The sequence below is a fragment of the Gordionus sp. m RMFG-2023 genome, chromosome 3 (assembly GCF_954871325.1).
Source record: "Gordionus sp. m RMFG-2023 chromosome 3, tfGorSpeb1-WG-v2, whole genome shotgun sequence".
NCBI classification, from domain to species: domain Eukaryota; kingdom Metazoa; phylum Nematomorpha; class Gordioida; order Chordodea; family Parachordodidae; genus Gordionus; species Gordionus sp. m RMFG-2023.
In genome coordinates this window covers 10,687,060-10,709,787 of record NC_088777.1, presented here as the reverse complement: position 1 = coordinate 10,709,787, position 22,728 = coordinate 10,687,060, and the positions used below count along the sequence as shown (strand labels likewise).

Sequence of the window (22,728 nt, the reverse complement as noted above, 5' to 3'; positions counted from 1 at the left end):
TATATTTTATTATTTTAATAATTCTAAATAACAGTTATTACTTATACTCTTTTCGTATTATAGTATACTTTAACTTAATATTACACTTAATTTACACTATATTTTCTCAATTTAACATTTATTTTTGGTTAAATTTGTATAAATATAAATATGAAAATCATTCTTCAAAATCTATAAATAAAACATATCAACTCATAAATAATAACAATATTGAGACTTTATATATAATATTCTCTATAATCGGGGCATTTTTTGGAGAACTTCTTGACATAACATTGTTTGGGTGTTCAACAGACATGTTTAATTTTTCAAATATCACAATACTTACAATTTCGATATTAATTTCCCAAGTTTTATTAACAAAAATATTAAATTTTAATGAAAAAACTAAAATAAATTCATTTTTGATATTTTTTATTCAATTAACAAGATTTTATACTTTTAATATGTTTTATTTTATTACAAAAAACAATGATGAAAATAAAATAAATTTAAACTCATATAACATAATATTGTCTATATTCCATTATTTCTCAAGTGCTATTGGCATAACAATCGCACATTTTTATATGTGTTTTAATGATTCTTATAAAAATGAGGATAGTAACCTAACACCATTTACTACTTTGACAAAATATAAAAAAACACTTAAATATCCAAAAAATCTTGCTAAATCCAGGAGAATATCATTGCCTGTTATGTGGAAAATAAAGGTAATATTTTATAATTACCAATGTTTAAATTTTTATATCTCATTTGATTTAATCTTTTATTGAACTGCATTAAAATAGTGAAACCTCTAAAGGAGTTTCAGAATGGAGTAGTTACCCATTTTGATTAATATATAAATAGATAGTAAATATGTAGAGGTAAATTTTGAGACAAGCATTAATAATTGACTCACCTAAAACAGTCTAGATAATGAATTATTCTAGAAGAGGTGCTAACTTTAGTGGTTTCATAAATATTTTAAACAAAATTTTGATATGAACCCTAGATATTTTAATTATAATTTTTTTTTATATTAATTCATTTTGTAGTTTAATATTATTTTAGTTATGATGCAGAGCATTGTCTAAGGGTAAGTTTATAAGGCTCTGATTTACTGTATTGCAAACCTATTTAAAGTTTTAAAAAATGCTCAGCAGAGACAAAAATCAATTAAAAAATTTTATTAATAAAGTTTTTTCATAATGAATGAAATAATTTATTTATACTATTTAAGATGTCAGCTTTTGATATGTGATAGTTTCCATGACAAACTAATTTATGCAAAAAAATAAATAGATTTTACCAAGATATATACTTATATTTAACCAATTTTCTTATTTTAATTCTTTATCAAAATCTTATTTATAATTGTATATTTTGCTTTGAATATTGTTATAATATTTTTACTACAGAGAAAATATATAATACCTCTAAAAGAAGTAAGTAATAAAATTATGTATATTACTCTTCATTATCTATACAGAGTTAATCAATCAAATTTATTTTTATGTCCTTTTATTTTAATTTAAAAGTAAAAATAGAGATTTGTAACTTGTCCTTTTAAAATTATTATATATAAATTAAATATATTTTGACATCCAATTGATGACATGCAATCAAAATCAGTGATCACCAGGTAGGACAGCACTGGCCTATCCTGCATAAATTGAGTTAAACAGTTTTGATTTGAGCAAAACGTCTTTTTAATAAAAATTATCCATTAGGAACCAGTTTTTGGATTGCTTTGTCATTCAATATTTTTGTCATACCACTTAAAGATTTATTTTGTTAAAAATTATATTCTAATCACCTCAAATTTAAAATATGAGTCATTTTTTATAATATAAGATATAAAATTAACCAATCATATTTTTATAGCAGACTAAGTATTAAAATATTTAATAAAAAAAATATATATTAAATTATAAAAATCAAGCAAATTTTTCAAAAAATAAAGTACTAATTTTGATATATTTAAGGAGGATTGTAAAAAAAATAACAAAGACCTATTTTTTTGCGAAATCATCTAATTAATCAACATTTAATTTATTTTAAAACGAAAAATATGAATATTTAATTTTTTTTTATTCAATCTTTTTCTCATTTTTTTTGTCATCCTCGCAAAACGAGGATTATGGAAAAGGGATACCATTATAATCATCTGTAAAACACGAAATTATTATAATCAAGTTGAGCTGAAAAATGGTAACCGCGACCCTTATATCCAATTTATATACAACTTTTTCGTACGAATTGAAAAGTTTCTTCTTTAACGAACAAACATGCCCCTTATTGTATCTAATTGACCCCATTGTTGGGCATAGCAAATGTATTTTCCTTTTTATTACCGAATTAGAATTAGTTCTTGTTCTTCAAGAATTTGGAATATAATCCGCACTAAATATAGAAGATAAAATTGCCCCACCCCCTTCATCAATTTTTCTTTAAATTAAAATTTTTACTCTAATTAATTAATTTTTTAAACAAAATTTTATACCTTCATATTATAAAAATGCATTGTATGCACTATATACATCCATCGTCGGGTATTTTATTCACAAAATTATCTTAGATATGCTAATGAAAACGCCAATGAGCCAAGTTTTTCTTTACCAATATTTTTTTTTTGCCCAAATATTACAACCTAAGCTTATCTACAAGGTGTAACGTGTATCGATATTGCAAACGTAAGCGATCTATAAAGTTTACTACGCGCTTTTGAACCCATATTATCGCTACATACATTTTAATAAGAAATTTTAGACGCTTGCCAACTGATGTGACAAACCTTCGATATCATCTGCTCATTAACTGCAATCGAAAGTCTTATAGAGTTTGCAAACTAAGCCTAGGCTTTTAGCGTTGTGTTTTTCTATATAAAATTTTTTTTATTGTGGCGGTTTTTTTTAACGAAAAGGCAACAAATTTATTCACAAAAAGTTTCGTAAAAAATTTGATGAATTTTTCGTAATAATAGAAATTCTAAAGATGGAGTTTTCGGAAGCCAAAAATTAGCATAAAATTATAAAAGAAAAAATGTCTTCATATTCATTGCTCTCGAGAGAATAACACAGCATTTTGTGTTAGAACGCAAAAATAATTGGTCAAAATGCCGTTCCTGCTCACTTGATCATTCATCATCTGGTCTCGAGAAAATAAGGACTCTTTATGTTAGAACGCAAAGCTAAAAGACCAAGAAAAGCTCCGCTCATTAGCATTGATATTTCTTCAAGATAATATCGTTAGTTCAAATCCCTGGTTAAATAGTCTCCCCACAACCTAGACGGAAAATCAAGCCAAATCGGGCTTTATAGCAATCCTAAACAGCATGTAAGGCCATTTTGCTTAAAAAAATACAAAATTTGATGGCTAAATTTATCTGAAAATTCATGGATATTTTTTTGGTAAAATATTGGGTTAGACTTTTTTTAATAATCTAGTAGTTTAACAACTCTATTTTACCCAGTATTCAGGCTTAAAATGGATATACTAGGGTAAAGTGGTTAAAATAAAATGAACCCAATTTCATTGTTATATTAAATAAAATATTGCTATTACTTTTAAGTATAATTAATCACAACATTTAAGAGAATGTAAAGAAATTATCAAAAATAGCACATTTCAAGTTTGTCCATTTTAGGTCTTCACCTTTGTGACTATTTTTTTAAAAATTTTATTCCAAATCACACGCAAATTATTAATATTCCCTTTTGCTCAAAAATATCTTATTTTTATATGGTGTTGGTAGACATTAATATTTAAAATTCTTTAACCTTTTTTTATAGCTTTAATTTTTACTCATTTACCCCGAGTTAATATATATTATAAAAATCGTTATTGCGCGACTTCTAGTTAAGCTATAAACTTCAAATTTTATTTTATAGCTAAGACTTTAATGAACTTGTTATACGAACTTTTAAACCATGAGCATGAATATAATTTGCTAAAAGCAAAATGAATAGACAGGGTTATAGTTTTTGACTGTTTTTGGGCTATAATACAAACCAGGAAGATTAAAAAGATGAACATAAGTAAAGATAGTGGCTAAACGGGCCTATTCGAGTCGATTTTTAAAAAACAGCCCGATTAAGATTTATATTATTTAATACTGGAGATTTCGCTCATAGAAGAAAGGTTTGAACCTATATTTGTTAAATCTCGAGGCCTACATAATATTATTATATGGCTAAAATTTTAATCGGGCCGTTTAACAACACTAGGTAAAAAGTTAGATATAAAAGTGTCCCATCAATCGCTTTAGCTCAGTTCTTTCTCTCTTACTTACACGAGGATTTTCCTTGCAGGTTATTCCGAACAACTTAATGGCTAGAGCATACATAAAGCATACTATATATGGCATTTGATTTTTTATTATAAATCTCTAATTTTTCTTGTAAAATCGTTTAATATATGCATGTTTAAAAGAAAATTAAAAAAATTCTTAAATTAAATTAATTTACATCTGTTTATAACTTATAATCTTAGCTAATAAAGTGTTATATAAAATCATATTCACGATGTTACTCACTGAAAGTCAAAAAAAAATTAATATTGAAAATTAGCATATTATGGTTATACTTTTATAATTACAGGTAATTATATTCAACTAAAATTTTCAAATTTGAATAAAATATCTATCACCTCGCATTCGCCGCGAATTCGAGTTAACTGTGAATGCAGAGTGATTATTATTTCATAACAGAACTCCATTTATTTTTATAAATGTATTTAAAAATTCAAAACTTTTGGTTTTTATTGTAAAAATTTATTTTTTGTACCAAAGTTTGAAATCATTTTAGTAATTTTCATGTCCGACACGCCCACTCATGAAGTTCGAAAAAATTAACGCCCACTCATAGAATTTTTTTTTTCCGACGCTCATTAAAATTTAATCACGCACATTGAATCACGACATTTTAAATATACTATTAACTTTACAAATCTACCTTGAAATTGAAAGGTAAAAAGTCGTAATTGGGATTTTTCGGAAACATCTAGATGAGAAATTTATTTGATACAGAGAATGGAAATATTTAATACCATTCGCGAAATGGTGAAAAATTTATAATTCTCGAATTTTAAGTTTTGACTCTATTAAAATAACGATTGTGAGGCCATTAATTTCTTGAAAATAAGTGTATTTATTTTGGCAACACCTTATACCCAGTTTTCTTGCTGGATAATATTACCTAAATTTGACGAACGCAGAAATATTATATTTCACGTGTAAATTATAAGGATAATGAAATATCGATTTAGTTATATTAAGATTAATTGATCTGACAAAAAAAAACCTTTTTTTTTGTATAATAGATTCAGGGTTGTTAATTGTGTTTTAAAATCGGACCCATTTTGCTTAGTTATGTTTTAATCCGATATACCCCCCCCCCCCATAGGTTGTCCATCAGACATTTTTTTTTTGAACTCCCTCATCTCCAACAGATTAATTTTCCTTCAATTAAATTTTAAGTATGAGATTGCAACTTGTCTCACATGAGCAAATTTTAGTTTATATATTGTTTTTCATTGATTGTTGTTTGCCTTTAAAAAAAATATATCTTATTTTGATTATTATTATAGATTAATCAAATGTTTTTTAATTATTATTTTTTATGAATGTTTTTGTTTGTATGAATTTATCATGAAAACTCCTTGATTTTTTTTCCTATAAAATGTCTAAAGAAAAAGTAAGAAATATTTATCAATTTTTTTAAAATAATATTTTTTAAAAAAACAACCTATCACATGGACAATCGTTGAAATAACTAATCCTAATCAAGGGTGCTTACTTTGTTAGTTTCATATCATTTAGGCGTTACTATGAAATCAAATTTTTTTTTGATTTTGACTCGTTAAAACAAGATTTTACTCCAATAATGTATATTTTAGGTCTCCAATTAATATTATAGGTTTTAGGCGCTCTTTTGCCTCTCCCCATAGTTGTCCCGGTTCCTTAACATTCATCATGCACAAATATTCTCTCTGATTTGTAAAATTACCTGCGGAAAACACCAAGCCCCAAAAAGTTTATGGGTAAGTAATTCTTATTTCACTCGATTATTGATACCCTTTCAAACAGCTGTTCTATCTAAGGTTTTTATATCGAAAATTAAAATCGGAGATGAAAATTTTTGATAAACTTTTATTAGAATAAAATATTCTTCTTTATCATCAGTTTCTAAATTTCTGATTCATTTAAGGATACTCCGAAATTCTTTTATGCCGCCCGAATTCTCCTTCTCCATTTATTGATTCATTTTTTAATAATGCTATTTCCGGTTTTAATAATTTTAAATTCTCCCTTAATCAAACCCCGTCGCTTTTTTTTAGCTAGTTCTCTCACTTTCTCTTACACCAATCTTCCACAACTAAATACCCCCGGGCCCCGATCCCCAAACAAGGGTAAGTTTATCTCATTAATATCGGCGATCCCCTTACCCTTTCCGGAATCATATCTTTTTTATCGTTACAAATCGGCTCCAACTCTGCAAAACAGGCCCGATCCGACCCAAGTCTTGGGCTTGTTTTGAACGGTTTTACTCTAAGCCACTAATGAAAAATATGTTGATATACATATCTTTATCATTTTTTTTTTATTTTCAAGAAAATTCAGACTCCCTCTCCCAAAATAAACCTCTTATAGGTTAATGAATTAAAATTATTTTATTAATGGATCCCTGACCATTTATTTCTTCAGAAATGAGAAATTATGAAATATCAGTTATATATAAATTTTATAATAGCCCAAGATGAGAAAAATGTGTTTAAGTGGGGAAGGGGGGGGGTAGGAGGTAGAGGTTATAATCTGATCTCGATATCTCCTTTAACCCAGGTACGAATCTTTTTTCGTTTTTTTTGAGGGGAAGGTGTGATCTTTGCGAGTAAAACCATTTGCCTTGATTCAAATCGCAAGGAGTATTTTATAAGTGACGCTAATAATTGTAATGTAAAATACTACAATTCATTTAACTGACCAGCGCACTTGGCTATGATTGATCATTCGCGCTCTTTAATATGTTTATTTACTTGAATTGATCAAATAAATTACTCCCTAATTTTATAATATACAAACATTCTGCCAAAAATGACATAAATAATGAAATCTGCTATTCATTTCCATTTTTTAAAATAATCATAAAAGAAAATAAAGTTTAAACTAAATATTTTAATTTATATAAATGACAGTAAAACTTGTGCTTAAGCTTTATTATATTGTTAAGAACTCCCTAAAATTTGTTTTGATTTCTCGAAAACTATTAAATATAACTGAACCGAACCTGTCTCATATAAAACTTTCTCCAAAGGGTGCCTAAATTAGATCATTTTTATTCCTCTCATTATGATCATTTTTGATTGTTCGTCCAACTAATTTAAGAAGGTGCTTTGATTGGCAGACACATTATGCCTTTTTATTTTATATGTTATTTGCTATCTTTTTTTTCTTCTAATCTCGACATTTTCTGCAAATCTCTTGCTTATATTTTTTCATTTCATATAAACATGCGAATGATAGATATTCCTTCATTTTATAGTCATTTTATTTAGGTTACATGGTTAGGCTAATATATATAAGTGATTCAGATAAATTGGGATTTAATTTAATGTTGTAAAAAGTACTTTCGTTATTTTCGAAAAGTAACTAGATATATATAAGTTACATTCCTTAAAAGGAATAACTAGTCACATATCAAAATATTTTATAAATTATTTATGTATAATAATTCATCATTTTTAAATATAATTTAATATTATTATTATTATTATTATTATTATTATTATTATTATAGATATTATTAAACAAAATAATTTTGCCATTTACAAATTCTAATCTAAGGATTAAAATAAATTCGATTTTAAGCAAATAAAATAATTGCTCTGAAAAAAATATATGAAACGAACGTTATAATATTTAATTTTGTTCAAAGATATTGGGCCACTAAATTTTTATTTGACTTAATAAACTATTTTCAGTTTCTAGAAGGCCTACTACTTTTTCTCCAAAAATAACAGACAAAAAAGCAAACGTTCTACAGGCGCGTAACGAGTTACTTTTATATAAATATTCCTCATCTATTATCTTATCTCTTATATGATGATTTCCCAAATTCGAAATTATTATTTATTAAATATTAAGCTTAACCTACATAAATAACTCATGAGGAACATTCGTTTAGTCTACAGAAGCTTATTTTTGGAGAAAAACAAAACTTTAGACACAAATTTTGAAAACAGTTAATATTTTTTGCAGAAAATTTTCTATAACAAAATAAATTATGTTAATAATGATGGGTTGTATAAATTATTTGCAAAATAAATTATAATTAATATCTTTTGAATTGTAACTGTAATTACTTTTGAAATAATGTGACTAACCCATTTAAGAATGTCACTAGTTTTTTTTGTTGCTCCTCGTAATATCCTAAAACTAAATGTCTCAAATTAATATTAGGTTGAAACTCTTCCATTTTCTAAGCCTTTGAAAGATCTTACACACAATTTTTCAAATTTGGCTTGAAAACGACGTAAACCAAAGTTACCTACTACTTAATATAAAAAGATTAAACAATTTTGAGCAAACCCCTTGAGTAATGTTTTATGCCCTCTAGACTCCCCCTCCCCCACGAGCCAATGCGCCTTTGAGCCACCCCTGATGACTAAAGTAAGATAATTCAATTATAAAATGAATGACTATGTGTATTGACTAAGTGGATACTTCCCCTGAGGTGATTTTAATGACACAATTGATTCGTAATGCCGGGTTAATCATGGCCCTCTCCTTAATTTCAGGATGTTGATTATAATTTAATTCAAAATATAGATTACAAATATTCTAAATTTAATTCATATAATATTTTTTTAAAATTTTTTAGACCTCATCTAGCTCTGAATACGAATCGAAGCTTCATCCCAACACAACACTTAGGCCGAAAAGTTATTTAAGGCACCCTGAGCCTGATAATAAAACGGAAGGTCATTTGACCGATACCCCGAATATGGCAAATACTAACTCGAATACCGCGAGTCACAAAAAGTTTCGAAAAATAAGCAACGAATTGTATTCTTTACTTTCTGTGGAATCCTCCCTGGTGGCCCAAGCCAAGGGGCTCCTCTCCGACATGTTATTCATGATGGAAACCAAAACTGACGGTTATTCGACGACTGATTCCGTTTTAACTATTTCGATGTTTGAGCGGGTGCTGAGCGGACTGAAGAGCCTGAATAAGCTACTGGAACCCGTTCATGAAACTCTGCAGTCCTTGACCGATTATAATTATAGAGAGATCGGGTCATCTTCCCTCAGAAAGTATTACTTTTTACTTGGTTTTTAAAAAATCACTTCTTTTAACTCAACTCTTAAATACATTAATTTATAGATAATAATTGAGTGACGAATAAGAAAATACACTGACAGAATTTTTTTGTTGTTGTGCATCTAATTTTAAACAAAAAAAAATTGTAATTTGTAATCTGATGATAAAGAACATGCGATCAAGTTATTAAAGAAATTATATATCATTTCTTCTTTATAGAAATTATAATGCACATTAATATAATTAAATGTATCATTTCTTCTTTAAAATACGATTTTTTGATATCAAATTAGTTCCAACTAAAAAAAATGTTTGTTGATGTATACCTTGTTAATCACATCACTTGTCAGATTGACATATCAATAAAAATAAATTCTCTTCGAACAAAATGAATAATTCACTATTTGTATTCGTTACTATTCAGTTCTTCGAATCTTTATCGAATAGGTCAGATATATATTGTTTCATTTGCTTATAATTTAGTTTAATTTGATACCAGAAATGATATAATGTAGTTTTTTAAGTATATGGAATTTGTAAGGAATTATTTTTGGAAGTTAAAAAAAACAACTTATATATAGTGTTGTTAAAAGCTCTACTTGGGCTTATTTTTAACGGCCCGATTAAGATTTTAGCCAAAATAATATTATGTAAACTTCGAGATTTGGTTGATATTGGTCCAAACCTTTCTGTCACATAAATGGACATAATCTCCATGCTTACATATTTATTCTGGCTAATCTTAATCGGGCCGTTTTTAAAAATCGACCCAAATCTGACATTTTAACAAACATATTATCAAATTTTACGAATCATAAATATGATTTGTTTATAAAAAGAAGAATTCGCTTTTTTATTTTTCTAGAAGTTTCCCATTTTTAAGATTCATAAAATTTTAAAAATAATATACGATCTTGCCCAAAACATAATAAAATTAAATTCACAAACTTTTGAAACATTAATTATAATAAATAAATAAACTATTTATATATTAAAAAAACTATAAAATTTTATAAATTCTAAAATTTTACATGCGATTTCATTAAAATTTTAAAATTCGCTAAAGTTTTGAAACTTTTCAAATTTTTTTTCAAATTGTTATGGTAAAGTCTTAAAAAAATTTTAAATAAATGTATATAAAATTAACTAAAAACAAAAAAGAAAGAATATGATAAAATTTATAAAAATAAGAAAACTAGATGGCGTTACTAATTTGTTAAGCAAATTAGCTTAAATATATTCACGTTAATTACTTGCAAATAAATTGAATTGTATAAAATATTTTTTAAATTACAAATTATTTTTCATAATTGTAAAAAAAAAAGTTAAATTTTAAACGCTTAAATATTGAAAATTAGCTTGATATGGACATTACCAAAATAGTTCATATGCTATAATAATAATGATGCGAACATTTTTTTTACCCAATTATATCACTTCAGCTCCTCAAGATCCCCTAAATTTTGATTTTGAATAATAAAATAAAACGAAATATTGATTTTTTCCCCTCTTATATCAGAGACCTTCAGAGGTACCACCTGCACGGCCCGTCTGTAATTTTTAAAAAAATATATTTAATTTATTTTTATAGTTTATAATGGAGGTTTAAAATATTAAAATATACTGCCCAGTCCGGGTATATTTAAAAAAAATTAAAATCGGCCCAGCCTGCAGGTATCTCTCTTATATGATATTTTTGGGTATAAAATAAATAATGCCAGTTTAAACAAAACAAGTTGATCATTCATCAAAGATTTTAAATAAAGGAAATTCTATGGAATCTAAATCCCTTTTCTTCTCTATAGCAGCCTATTATAAAATTAAAAACATGTCCAAAATATAATTTCAAAATTTCAAAAAATTTTCGAATTTTTTTAAAATAGACTTTGAATTTTACCTAACCTTATATAAAAAAAATTATAATAAATGTTAAAAAATAAATGCCCTGAAACTTAGGTTCGAATCCAGCAAGAACCATATATTTTTTTTCTGAAGCCAAGGTGGTTCGGTCCTTATGATATATAGAATATCAAAGGCGACCGCATGATTCTGCCTATAAATATTTTAAAAATAGGTTTTATTGCTTAATAAAAATTGGCGTTATTTAGCATAGTTTGACGGGTATTATCACTGGTTTAATAATTGCGCGATAGAATCTTCTAATAATATCAATAATGTAATCATTTAAAATGAAGTAAGCTGCTGAAATCAGAGTCTGATTTTTTAAAAAAATGGAAAGTTATTTGAGAATTACAGCCAAATATAACGTAAATTTAAACGATTGAAAACACGAGGAAAATAAAAATAGTAACACTTTGTAAAATAAAAATTACAAATAATTGCTTATAATTTGAAGAGAGAAAAAATCAAGTCAGGCACGTAATTCAAAATTTAAAAATTAGATTTAGTCCGACTTCGACCGGACGGATTTGGATATGTTCATTCAGAACGCTACTGGGATTTTTTTTCAAATTCAATAATTACTCGCGGGAGGGGATTTTCTTTTTATCCCCGAAATAATTGAAGACTTATCCCCTTATTGGGTGTATAAAGTTAATGAAGTTACCTCAAATTAAAACAATTTTTTTTTTATAACGCAGGCCATTTTTAAAGGAACTGTATTATTAACATAATAAATCTATTTAACCTTAAAATGGAGATGAGTAAGAAACGAGACATACAAAAATAAGAAGAAACGTTTGTTGGGTACCAAGATAAGAGACATCATGACCTTTGTTACCTTAAATTTATTAAAGACTAAATACTAAACCCTAATCAAGCATTTTTACTTCATTCATGTATATGAATGAATCATTTAAAAGTGCCCTCAATTCCTAATAAAGATAAGAAGTTATGAATGCAACGCGATCTCTTATTTTGGATCTTGGCTCGTATATATTAAGTTATTAATATCAATTTTAACTCAAAAAATAATGGCAACTAATAAATTAAATATGAAATACCAGGTCCCATATCTATGTCAACTCACCACACCAGTTAGCCGTACTATCCGACTCTACCTCGACGCATTTGCAAGAAGGTCTAAATTTCAAGGGAGGAAAAAAACCTTCCTCTTCAGATACCGCTCGGCGCGAGATTATACCAGGGCAACGCTATTCCGATATAGATTTACCCTCCAACGACTTTTACGGGGGCCAATCGAACGACAGCGTCGGATTCGAGCCCACGCCTCAATATTTTAATTCGGCGCGTCGATCTATTAGCCAAATGGGCTTGCCTAAGGTTTTTTTTTAAAAAAGAAATATATATTTTTTATTTAAAATCGAATATGGCTATCGATATAATTACCTTTTTATATCAAAATAATAAAGTATATAGCTCCGAACGCGGTTCTTAATCTTACCAATATTGCTACTTTCTTTTTTTTCAAATTTTTTTAAATTTTACGCATAAAAACTTGTATAAATTGTTCCATTTTTAAGCTAGGAGCCCTGGAACACTAAAGCAATGGTCTGCGCGGCCTGCCGGGTCAGATAAATGGTATATTTATACTGGCAGTTACGGGCCGGGCCGAAAAACTCGTGGAATTTTTTTACGAGAGGGGGGTGTAACTGAAATATGGTTCCAAATCTCTGATTTTTAAGATAGCCATAAATATCCATTTTATGGCAAAATAAATACAAACTTAATTATATAATACCTATAAAAAAATATATATTATAATTATTTTTTCTTATCTTTAATCACGTCTATTGCTATTATGAGAGTTAGTTAGTTATCATTAACGAATAAAGATCGATTTTCAAAAAAAATAAAATGGAATATTTATATTTACTTCCATTCACTTTGTTAGAGCCTATAAGGCATCATTCATTATCGTTGTTTTTTCGTTTTTAATATTTATTTTATACAAGTGTGACAAAAATTTAATAAAAATTTTATTTTAAGGTTAAATTTACCTTTTTTTTAAAAAAAATAATAAAAAAAAATAAAATATTCATATTTTTGGAGATGAAGAAAGCGGGTGGAAATTTGAATTTTAATTCGTGTGGCTGCCGGAATATTTGGAAGGCTTCTATATGAAAGTGTTTTATATTTTTAAAAAAAAATAGAAATCGAATAAATATGAGCGTTTAGCGAAGGGTAGTTAGTGGGGAAATTTTTTTATTGAAAAAAAAATATATAAATGTCGTTGTTATTTATAATAAAGAAATGGGCGGATGAGAAGAAAATAGTAGATAAATTTTAACTCCGCATATACAATTTATTTTAGAGGAAAAAGATTTTTTTTAAAAACGCCATTAACATTTGAAAAAACTTTAATAAAGAATATCCTAAAGATATTATTTTTAGCTTAATAATTTCGATAAAGGGGACAGTAACAAGTTGTAATAATTAAACAGCGGCGAGTGTTATAAGTTCTTTTTTAATTTAGATCGAGCTAAGACCAAAACGGTTCACGACCATTCATCCTTCCTTTCTTTCTTTTTCATTTTCTCGTTAGATCAATCAATAGTTTTAGGTTATAGCAATACATTCTTTAATTTTGAAAAATATATTACTTTAATAAAAAAGAACTTTTATCGTGAATATCATAGTTTATCGTGGATACCATTCAAAGACCATCTCGCAATTTTTGTTTTATAGCGAAACTCTTAGATCGCGAATCCAAATTGTGAAAGCAATGCAGCGAATATTATTTTACTTAAAAATATTTACTTTTTAAGACCAGATTTTAAAATAGATGATAAGATCGATTCAATGATAGAGCTTTTTAATTTTTTTTGTTAACCTTAATAAATTTATCTGGAGCTTGGAATGGAACATAATATTTTATGCTACCTTGTCCTATTCTCATTCAACCTCTAAGTCGATATCCTATTTTATAAGAATCACTTAATAGAAACCTATGATTTGAGAATATTTTAATCACTGGGTTTCATTAAATCCTAGTTAACCTGGATCCTCACTGGAAGTGGAAAATAAAATTATAATCTAAGGATAGATAACAATCGAATAATTTAACAATTTAATTATGTTGAAATGATCTTTCATTTTAGACCATGTAGTTTTATAAAGTTCTTACAAATTTTTATTAATTTTTAATATTGTTTTTATAGGTTGTTTTAATTTTGTAGATATAGATTAAATAGTCATTCAATTTAGAGTTTAATTTAAGATTATCAATCAGTCTAAAATTATAAAGCACGGGGAATATTTAGCGAAATTATTTATGTAATAATTGCTAAAATTTTCTTTTAATTTCAAAAGGTTTATGGTAGAAGGAAAGGGGGTAAATTTATATCTGGGTTAAAAGAAACTGCTCAAAATGCCACATTCTCTGTTGTTAAAAGGCTCGATTTCGGAAATTTTATATGAAGGTTTTAGCCAAAATAATATTACGCAAGCCTCTAGATTTCGTTGAAATATGTCCAAACCTTTCTGCTATCCATGAGCGAAATCTCCAGGCTTGCATAATATTTTATGGCTAAATTATAGGGTTATTTGTTTTAAAAAATGGACATATAACAACTTTGCACTCACGATCCTGAGTGAGAGAGACCAAGAGACTTCGTGTATATGCATTTGCAGTAAAAGAATTCGCACTGGTAGAAGAATTTGCAGTATTGGATTCGCAATATCAAATTCGCAGTTAAATATTCACGGAAGTCAGGTAGAAATAAATATGCGATGATGGGTTTCGCTAATACTGTCCTCGCCGCAAAAGTTTGGCGGTAATGGTTTCTCGATAAGTAACATTCACGAAAAGTGTTTCGCCCATATAAGTTTTACTTAATTAACCTGACGCGATCAAAATTTAGATTCGAACAAAACAAACCACATAAAAAAAATTATAATAAAATGAAAGAAGGAAAAAAAGAGAAGAAAAAATAAATAAATAAAAGAAAGAAAGAGAAGAAAGAAGAAATAAATTGAAACAAAGAAAAAATTAAAATGTAAAGCTACAAAGGCAGGTTAATAACCTTTCAAATCATCCAATAATTTAGTTTTTATAATAAATAAAAAAAATTGATTTTTTTCTTGGTAATATTTTTTATTTCGTAATTTATTTTAAATATTATTATTTTTGCTTATTAAAAATTTCCCTATTAAACGTCATTGAAATCCATCGTAATAATAATATGTTACCTTCGTTGGTTCGTAAAGTTACTATAAAACTTCCTAAATTGACCATCTCTACAGAGTGAAGAACATCTATACAAAATGACCATATAAATAGTTTTTTCCTCGTGGATTTATAGATTAATCTACAAATCATACAAAAAATAATAGTGCACCTCCCACTTTTTTCCTCCAAAATGTAATTATTTTTTATAGAAATCAGTGCGCAAAAGTTACATACCTTCCCCATCACGACGCGTGTCCTCCATCGGTGGAATTTGGAACACAACGACATCCGCTACAGGAATCCCTATCTTGAACGCCACTTTGCATCCCTCTTCTAATCCCGTTCTTTCCTCGCAATCCCGCTTAGACGATAACAGAAAACAAGAACGAAACGAAGTCCATGGAGAAAACCGATTAAAACTACTATCCAACCTTAAAGTTGGATTTGATAGTTTTGAAGGTTCGAATACCGCCTATTCCTCTGAAACGAAGTACCGAAACTTTTTCGACGTCAATGAGGCCCGCGACGCGCACGTCATGAATAGCATTAATAACGATAGCGGAGTGTCTACTGAAGATTCTCCGCCGTTTAATGCTAGAGTCAATTTACAAGCCGGTAAATAGTTACCGTATGTCAAAAATTATAAGAGGGAAGGATTGAGTGAAGAAATTAAAGGAAAAAAGGAAAGATAGAAATAATGTAATATATAATATTAATATTATAATAATCGAAAAATATGAATAAGATATCCTTAACTAAAATGAGAAAAGTTTGCTGAGAAAATCATTAAAGATATAAACTTGTATCCTTAGATATCGCTAATCGTTATCCCCGCCAAGATAAGCCTCTTAAGTCGGGCCAATTAGAATTTGATACTTCTTCTTCCATAATTGGCGGTATAATTAAAGCAGGCCAATGTATTTCCTCTCAAAACAAGTCTTCACCTGTCGAAAGTTCCTCTGCGCGAAAGGGGGACGATACGACCAAGTCCTTATCGTCTGGGCCTAATAGTGTCGGAGCGGTAGATGGTACGCCGCTTTTAATTTCTCCCCATAAAAATAAGGAGGAGGATAGAAAAGAAAATGTCGAATATTCGGGTAAAACTGAGCCCGATCGCACCCGAAAGAGTGTCAAAAATGATAGGAAAAAGCATGTGATCGACGACAAAAATCTCGAAAAAAATATGAAGGACGATACGGATGTTGTTTTCCGTGAGGAAAAAAAATCCGTAGTACCGGAAAAAGTTTTTTTAATAAAATTTATTTGATGATTTTTAATTGCGTTTTCAAAATTTGAGAAATAAACCAAGGATTCTAATAGGAGAAAATGTGATAAAAAAATTTATAAGAGAGAAAAAGAAGGGCATTAAAGATTATTTTAAGAGTATAGATTTTTATTAGCAAGAAAGCTCTTTCCTCTCATCCTAATCAATACTCATTCATTCAATCATTTTTATCTCCTGTGCAAAAAAATATTTAGACGAAAGATACAGCCATAACCAGTCCCATGACGGGCGCCAATGATGGTAAGCGGATAATCGAGGTATACGACGGTACTATATATAAGTTGGACGAGCTCGAAAACGATCCGTTACTCAACCGCATCAATAACTGGGATTTCCCCATATTTGAGTTTTCGGAAAAGGCCGGTCCGACCACTCTTAGCCAGGTGATTATTATACGTTTGTTTCTTTCATATTGTTGCCATTCTTTGTTTTAAAATTTTTTTTTATGCATTTGCTCACTTTTGCCTAAACTGTTAGAAATTAGAAAATGTGCGAAAGCTTTTTATTTAATAAAAAATGTTTTATGAATATTTATTTTTTAAAAATATATACTATTATTATAAATCAAAACAAATATTTAAAAATTAAAATTTATTAGACTGATTTAAAATTAGGTAGAGTGTAGAACACTAAATCCTCTAGGAGGTAGGTTACTCGAATAATTAACGATTTTAAGTAAAATGACCGACGATTATATTATATTGTTTAGTATTTAAATCTTTTCTCCCAAAAATAGCTGGCGTATAGAATATTTTACGAGGCCAATTTGTTCGAAATTTATAAAATTCCCTTACGAAAATTCCTCAATTTCTTTCACGCTCTGGAAAGTGGTTACAAAGATAATCCATGTATGAAATAAAGAAGTTTTTTTTTCCACGTAGAAAAATAAGACAGAGAAACAATGTAAACTATAAGGGAGAAAGAAAAATTAGAAATCGTAAAAGAAAGGAAGAAACCCTATAAAATACAAAGAAGAAAGTAAGGATGCGAAATGTATAAAATGACAACGGATATAAAAATTAACTCATTAATTCTCTATTGTAGATCATAACAGAATACATGCGGCGGATGTTTTGCACGCCGTGTATTATCTTACATCTCAACCCATCCCAGGATTTCAAGAGCAATTGACATACCTGGAACACACATCTAATAGTCATATGCAATCATCCAATTTTCCCGCCAATTCGATCTCCAAAGCTTTAGGCTCTAACCCCTTAAACGAATTGTTCAGTATGTGATTCATAGCAAATCGATATTATTTCTAAAAAAATTGAATGAGAAATTCAAATATCTCATATTTTTTTCTCTTTCTTTATATTTAAGATTTTTTTAAAAAATTCCTTCAATTTCCTTATTTGACGTTTTTAATCAATTTTTTTAGGTTTCTTCTTATAATTTGTTTATTAATGAATTATTATTTTGTTTAAATTTATTATACTATCTAATTTTATATCTAGATATATTTTCCTCCTTTCTTCATAACTTCTCAGTAAAATTAAGTATTTAGGAGAATGTGAATTTTTTTATAAAAAATAGTACTTTTAAACATCAAAAAATAAAAGAAAAACACGAGTGTTGCCATGGCAATTCTAACGTTGCCAAGGATAAAAACGAGACGGATAAAAATAAGGATGAACCTGCTCAGGAAGATTTGACCGTACTCGACAGTCAGATGGGGATTTTGGCTAAAAATTTGAGCCCGCTCGAGGTTATGGCTCTTTACACGGCGGCGGCCATGCACGATTACGATCATCCTGGGCGAACCAACGCTTTCTTAGTATCCACTTCTTCCCCTCATGTATAATAAATTATCACATGTTTTATAAAGCCCAGAAAAATTGGAGGAAAAGAAATAAAGAGAAAAAAATGATAGAAAGAAAAAGTTTTCTTCGGGTTGATATCCTAATTTTTTAAAAAAATCTTTAAACTTTAATTGTCTTTTATACTTTTTTCGCCAAAATTATCCCTCATTCATTATATGCATCGAGCTTAGCTTTTCATTTATAACCTTTATTCATAATATAGGCCATCCTTTATAACGACAAGAGTGTCCTCGAAAACCATCACGCGGCCGCTTCGTGGAGTCTCTACCTATCGCATCCAGAATTTCAATTCCTGAATAATACAGACGACTCCGCCCCTTCATCTTCTACCCCAATACAAAATGATCAGCTGACTGGCACAGGTGGACAAGTTCCTAGCAATAAGGTGACACCCCGAACGAGGTCAACTGGTGGGCAACCCAATCCCATGAACAGTTCTTTTTCTAGTCTCTCTACAGGGGACTTCAAAAGGTTCCGGTACATAGTCATTGAGTCCATCCTGGCCACTGACCTTAAAAGGCATTTTGAGATATTGGCCGAGTTCAACGCCAAGGTTAATTTGTTGGATATTACCAAATATTTATATTTTATTTAATTTTTTTAAAAATTCTATTTTACCCTGCTGAATTATTTTTTAATAATTTATTCTATTTTTCTTAATTTCTTTAGTGTATTACTCTGAGCATCAAGTTTAAAAGAAAATTAAGACTATTTTGTTTTTTTTCTCATAAATTCTTAGAATAATCAATAAAATCAAAATTTTCAGTTCATTTTATTCTACCGCTAAGAGATATTGTCGTCTTATATTAGATTATCGACTTCTTCGAAAACACTCATTTTCGATGTTTATTTATGTAGAATGTGAATAAGCACCTTAAATCTCTTTAATCAGAGAAATACAACTTTTTTAGCCGATACTGATAATGACTGGTATCGTTTAGTAACGGCCCGTCATCTTTACTCTTAATATAATTTATTCAAGATCAACGAGGATGTGGGCGGCATAGATTGGATAAACGAATCTGATAGACTTCTAGTCATTCAGATGTGCATCAAATTAGCGGATATTAACGGCCCATGCAAACCAAAAGATTTACATTTGCAATGGACCCATAGGATAACCGAGGAATTTTATCAACAAGTTTTTGTTTTGATTTCCTATCCCAAACATTTTATGATTTAACAATTCTTCCAGTTCCTCTAGAAAGTTAAGTTTGGAACTTTTACTAAAAGGGTTTCCAGTTCCTAAAAATAATAATTGGGACCTAGTTTCGGTTCCAAACTATAAATTATGAGAATTAATAAATAATCCTTCTAATATGTATACCACAACATTTTAAAATAATATATATTATAATTAAGCACTTTTTTTATTAGAACTGGTTTTGGCCACTGGAAATTTTAAAATGGTTTCCGGTTCTTAGGGGTTCAGTTTCTGGTCCTAACCTGAATATAATTCAGTGGGTAGGGTGAGGGTATAACTTCTAAATCAACATTAATTATTGGATCTTCGGCTGACTAAAATAAATTAAGATGCTTTCTTTAAACAGCTATTATGCCCCCCACCCCATCTTTCCTTTTTTTAAATAATTTTCTGTTTCATTTTTTAAAGGAATTCATGTATTTTATTAAAATTATTTTCAACATATTTTGTATTTAAATTGAAAAAAATAAAATAGGGTGAAGAAGAATATAAACTTGGACTGGAAATTTCGCCTTACATGGACAAAAGGTATCCCCAGGTGGGAAAATTGCAAGAATCCTTCATAACTCACTTGGTAAGTATTGATATATTGATTAAAAAAACAATTTGCTAAACTACAATTTTGAATTAAAACAAAAAATCTTTTACAAAATTATTAATTATAATTTTTTCGTATATAAAACAGGTAGCTCCATTGATAAATTCATTTTCCACTGCAGGATTTCTTCCTGGCTATTGGGAATTCATCTATTGCGACGAGGAGACTCCCGACATTGCCGGTCAAGGGACAATATCACCATTTTCAACGACCGCTATAACCGAAAACCGACTGGGTTAGCCATTTAAAAAAATTAAAATCCTACAATAATAAGCAATATATTTTTTTTCAGATTATATTATTCTTTCTCCTTTCCTTCTTCTCTAGATTTTTTCCTACACTTAAAAGAACACATGTCGCATATATAAAAAATCTAAGTGCGTTATTATTTTTTTTTATAAATTTCTTCCAAAAATGTTCATTTTAAATAGTATTCTTGGATATCTTCAAATTTTCCTTTGCTATAAAAACTTTATTGTATGTTATAATAATTCGTTGCCTAAATTCCTATAAGATTGTTTAGTAAAAAAAAATGAAATAAAGTTTATAAAAAAGAAAGAAATATTGAATGGAAGAAAAATCATCAAAAGAATTAACGTACTTTTTTTAAACTTTTTTTAGATCAATCTGTAATGCAGACCAACTCGTTCCAAATTAGAAAAGAAAGTGACATCTTTGAAAAAGGTTAATAGTTTTTTTAAAGCTATATAAAGTATACTGTCCCTTCATTTAACCCTATTTTCGTGGTCGAAATCAGAGACCTTCATGAACTTTAATTTTTTAATCAAACCCGGCTCAAGTCCGCACATATTTAATATTAGAAAAGTTTCTCAAGCCCTGCCTAAGTCCATTAATTTTAAAACAAATTTCTCAAATCCATATTCAAAAATTTAATTCATTGTATTTAATGTAAATATATTTAAGCGTATATTTAGGCAACCATTTTGTTTGCAATTATTACATAAATAAATAAATTTTAATATTAAGATCTCTGATCGAAATTAGAATTTGGAAATTTGTAAAAAGATATATATTTTGAACAAAAAAAAATCTTAAGATCACATAATTGAAGGTTTTTTTTACGATAGAGATTTGAAATATTTTAGATCAAAATTATACTTGAATATTCTTTCAAAAAAGAATCCATGGTGATTAAAACGTTTTTTTTTCTTTTATTGTGAAAGAGCATTTTCAAACTCGGTCGAAATTAATAGAAAGTGAGAAAACAACTATATATGATTAAATTATAAAAACAAATGTTATACATACACTCCCACCCCCACACCCATTTACATTATATAAATCTTTCAAAACAAATCGTTTCCATTAAAGATACCTCCATGCGTAAGCGATGCGCTTTCAGCCATCTTACCCATTTCCTCCGCCAAAATCACATGTACTGGAACGAGATAATAAAAAACGACGAATTGCAAAGATCCGTCATTCTTAGTGTCAAGAAGAAAGTTAGCACTAAATCGTTGCCCCCTTTAGATATAATTATAACCGAACATCCATCAGAGAATAAGGAAGCACATCCAGGGCCTTAAAAAGAATACCCAGAAAAAAACAACATTTGACTACAAAAAAACAATAAATATAATAATAATTAAATATAGATCTCAAACCTAAAAAAAATTAAAATTTCCTAGAAATTTATTTTCTTCTATCGATCATTTACTACTAACTATTGAAATAGATATTTTATATCTTTTTCCATAAAATTTTTAAATGTTTATCACATACTTAAATGTAACCAAGAACCTAATGTAAGATTATATTATAGAATTAGCTTTCCATCTATCTTCGGCCTTAGATGTATTATATGTAAAATGTATTACCAATCGTTATAATTTATCGATAAATTAATTATTCGAATACCTTTTAAATAAAAGGGACAAGGATCTTATTCTGTAAATCTTAATTTTTAAGATTTCATTTTTCGAGATTCAAATTTTTTTCCCCATAGAATAGGTATGCTATATATAAAATAATAATAATATATTATATAAATTACCCTGATAAAATTTATTATTTTTTAAACGTACGCATGTAATCCGAACTGAGTTTATGTAATTTGTAATTGATGTACAATATTTAAAATGCATAATTATAACATAAATTATTACTATTAAAATATTTCTCTTGCAGAGATGGAGATACTATTATACATATTTTTAATATATCATACTTATAATTGTAAAAACGCGCTAAGTTGTTCCATTTCGTTGTCCCAAGCTTTTGTGCGTTAAATATTTGTAAATAATTTTTTTTTTAAATTATGTTTGCATTACTCATATATATATACAAATATGTTTTTTTTTCATATTTTTGTTTGCTAACTTTGAAGTTATTTATCATTGATATTAGTATAATATAAGATATTAAACCTTTTTGTCCCACTATCCAGCCTAAGTGTTGATGA

The 22,728-nt window shown here is 28.1% G+C and overlaps 1 protein-coding gene across 2 annotated transcripts; it reads left to right on the top strand.

Annotated features, from left to right (window-relative positions):
- Nucleotides 1-128: 128 nt before the first annotated feature.
- LOC135925726 (cGMP-inhibited 3',5'-cyclic phosphodiesterase 3A-like) lies at nucleotides 129-22,376 on the top strand. Of its 2 annotated transcripts, XM_065461186.1 has the most exons (15): nucleotides 129-713; nucleotides 8,862-9,295; nucleotides 12,269-12,545; nucleotides 15,603-16,008; nucleotides 16,206-16,636; nucleotides 16,873-17,061; nucleotides 17,415-17,526; nucleotides 17,723-17,911; nucleotides 18,244-18,479; nucleotides 18,707-19,057; nucleotides 19,487-19,645; nucleotides 20,184-20,282; nucleotides 20,394-20,541; nucleotides 20,928-20,990; nucleotides 21,639-22,376. In XM_065461186.1, the coding sequence occupies exons 1-15, from the start codon at nucleotides 297-299 to the stop codon at nucleotides 21,851-21,853; spliced, it is 3,726 nt and encodes a 1,241-aa protein (XP_065317258.1). In that variant the 5' UTR covers nucleotides 129-296; the 3' UTR covers nucleotides 21,854-22,376. The 2 variants fall into 2 exon arrangements, with proteins under 2 accessions (XP_065317258.1, XP_065317259.1); XM_065461187.1 differs by lacking the exon at nucleotides 20,928-20,990 and having other exon boundaries at nucleotides 131-713; nucleotides 21,639-22,375.
- Nucleotides 22,377-22,728: the final 352 nt, after the last annotated feature.

What these genes read in the sequence shown, in the direction of transcription:
- LOC135925726 (XM_065461186.1), top strand. Translation starts at nt 297, where the DNA reads ATGTTTAATTTTTCAAATATCACAATACTTACAATTTCGATATTAATT. An exon ending in CTGTTATGTGGAAAATAAAG is followed by an intron (nt 714 to 8,861) that starts GTAATATTTTAT and finishes AAAATTTTTTAG; the next exon opens with ACCTCATCTAGCTCTGAATA. An exon ending in AAGTGACATCTTTGAAAAAG is followed by an intron (nt 20,991 to 21,638) that starts GTTAATAGTTTT and finishes TTTCCATTAAAG; the next exon opens with ATACCTCCATGCGTAAGCGA.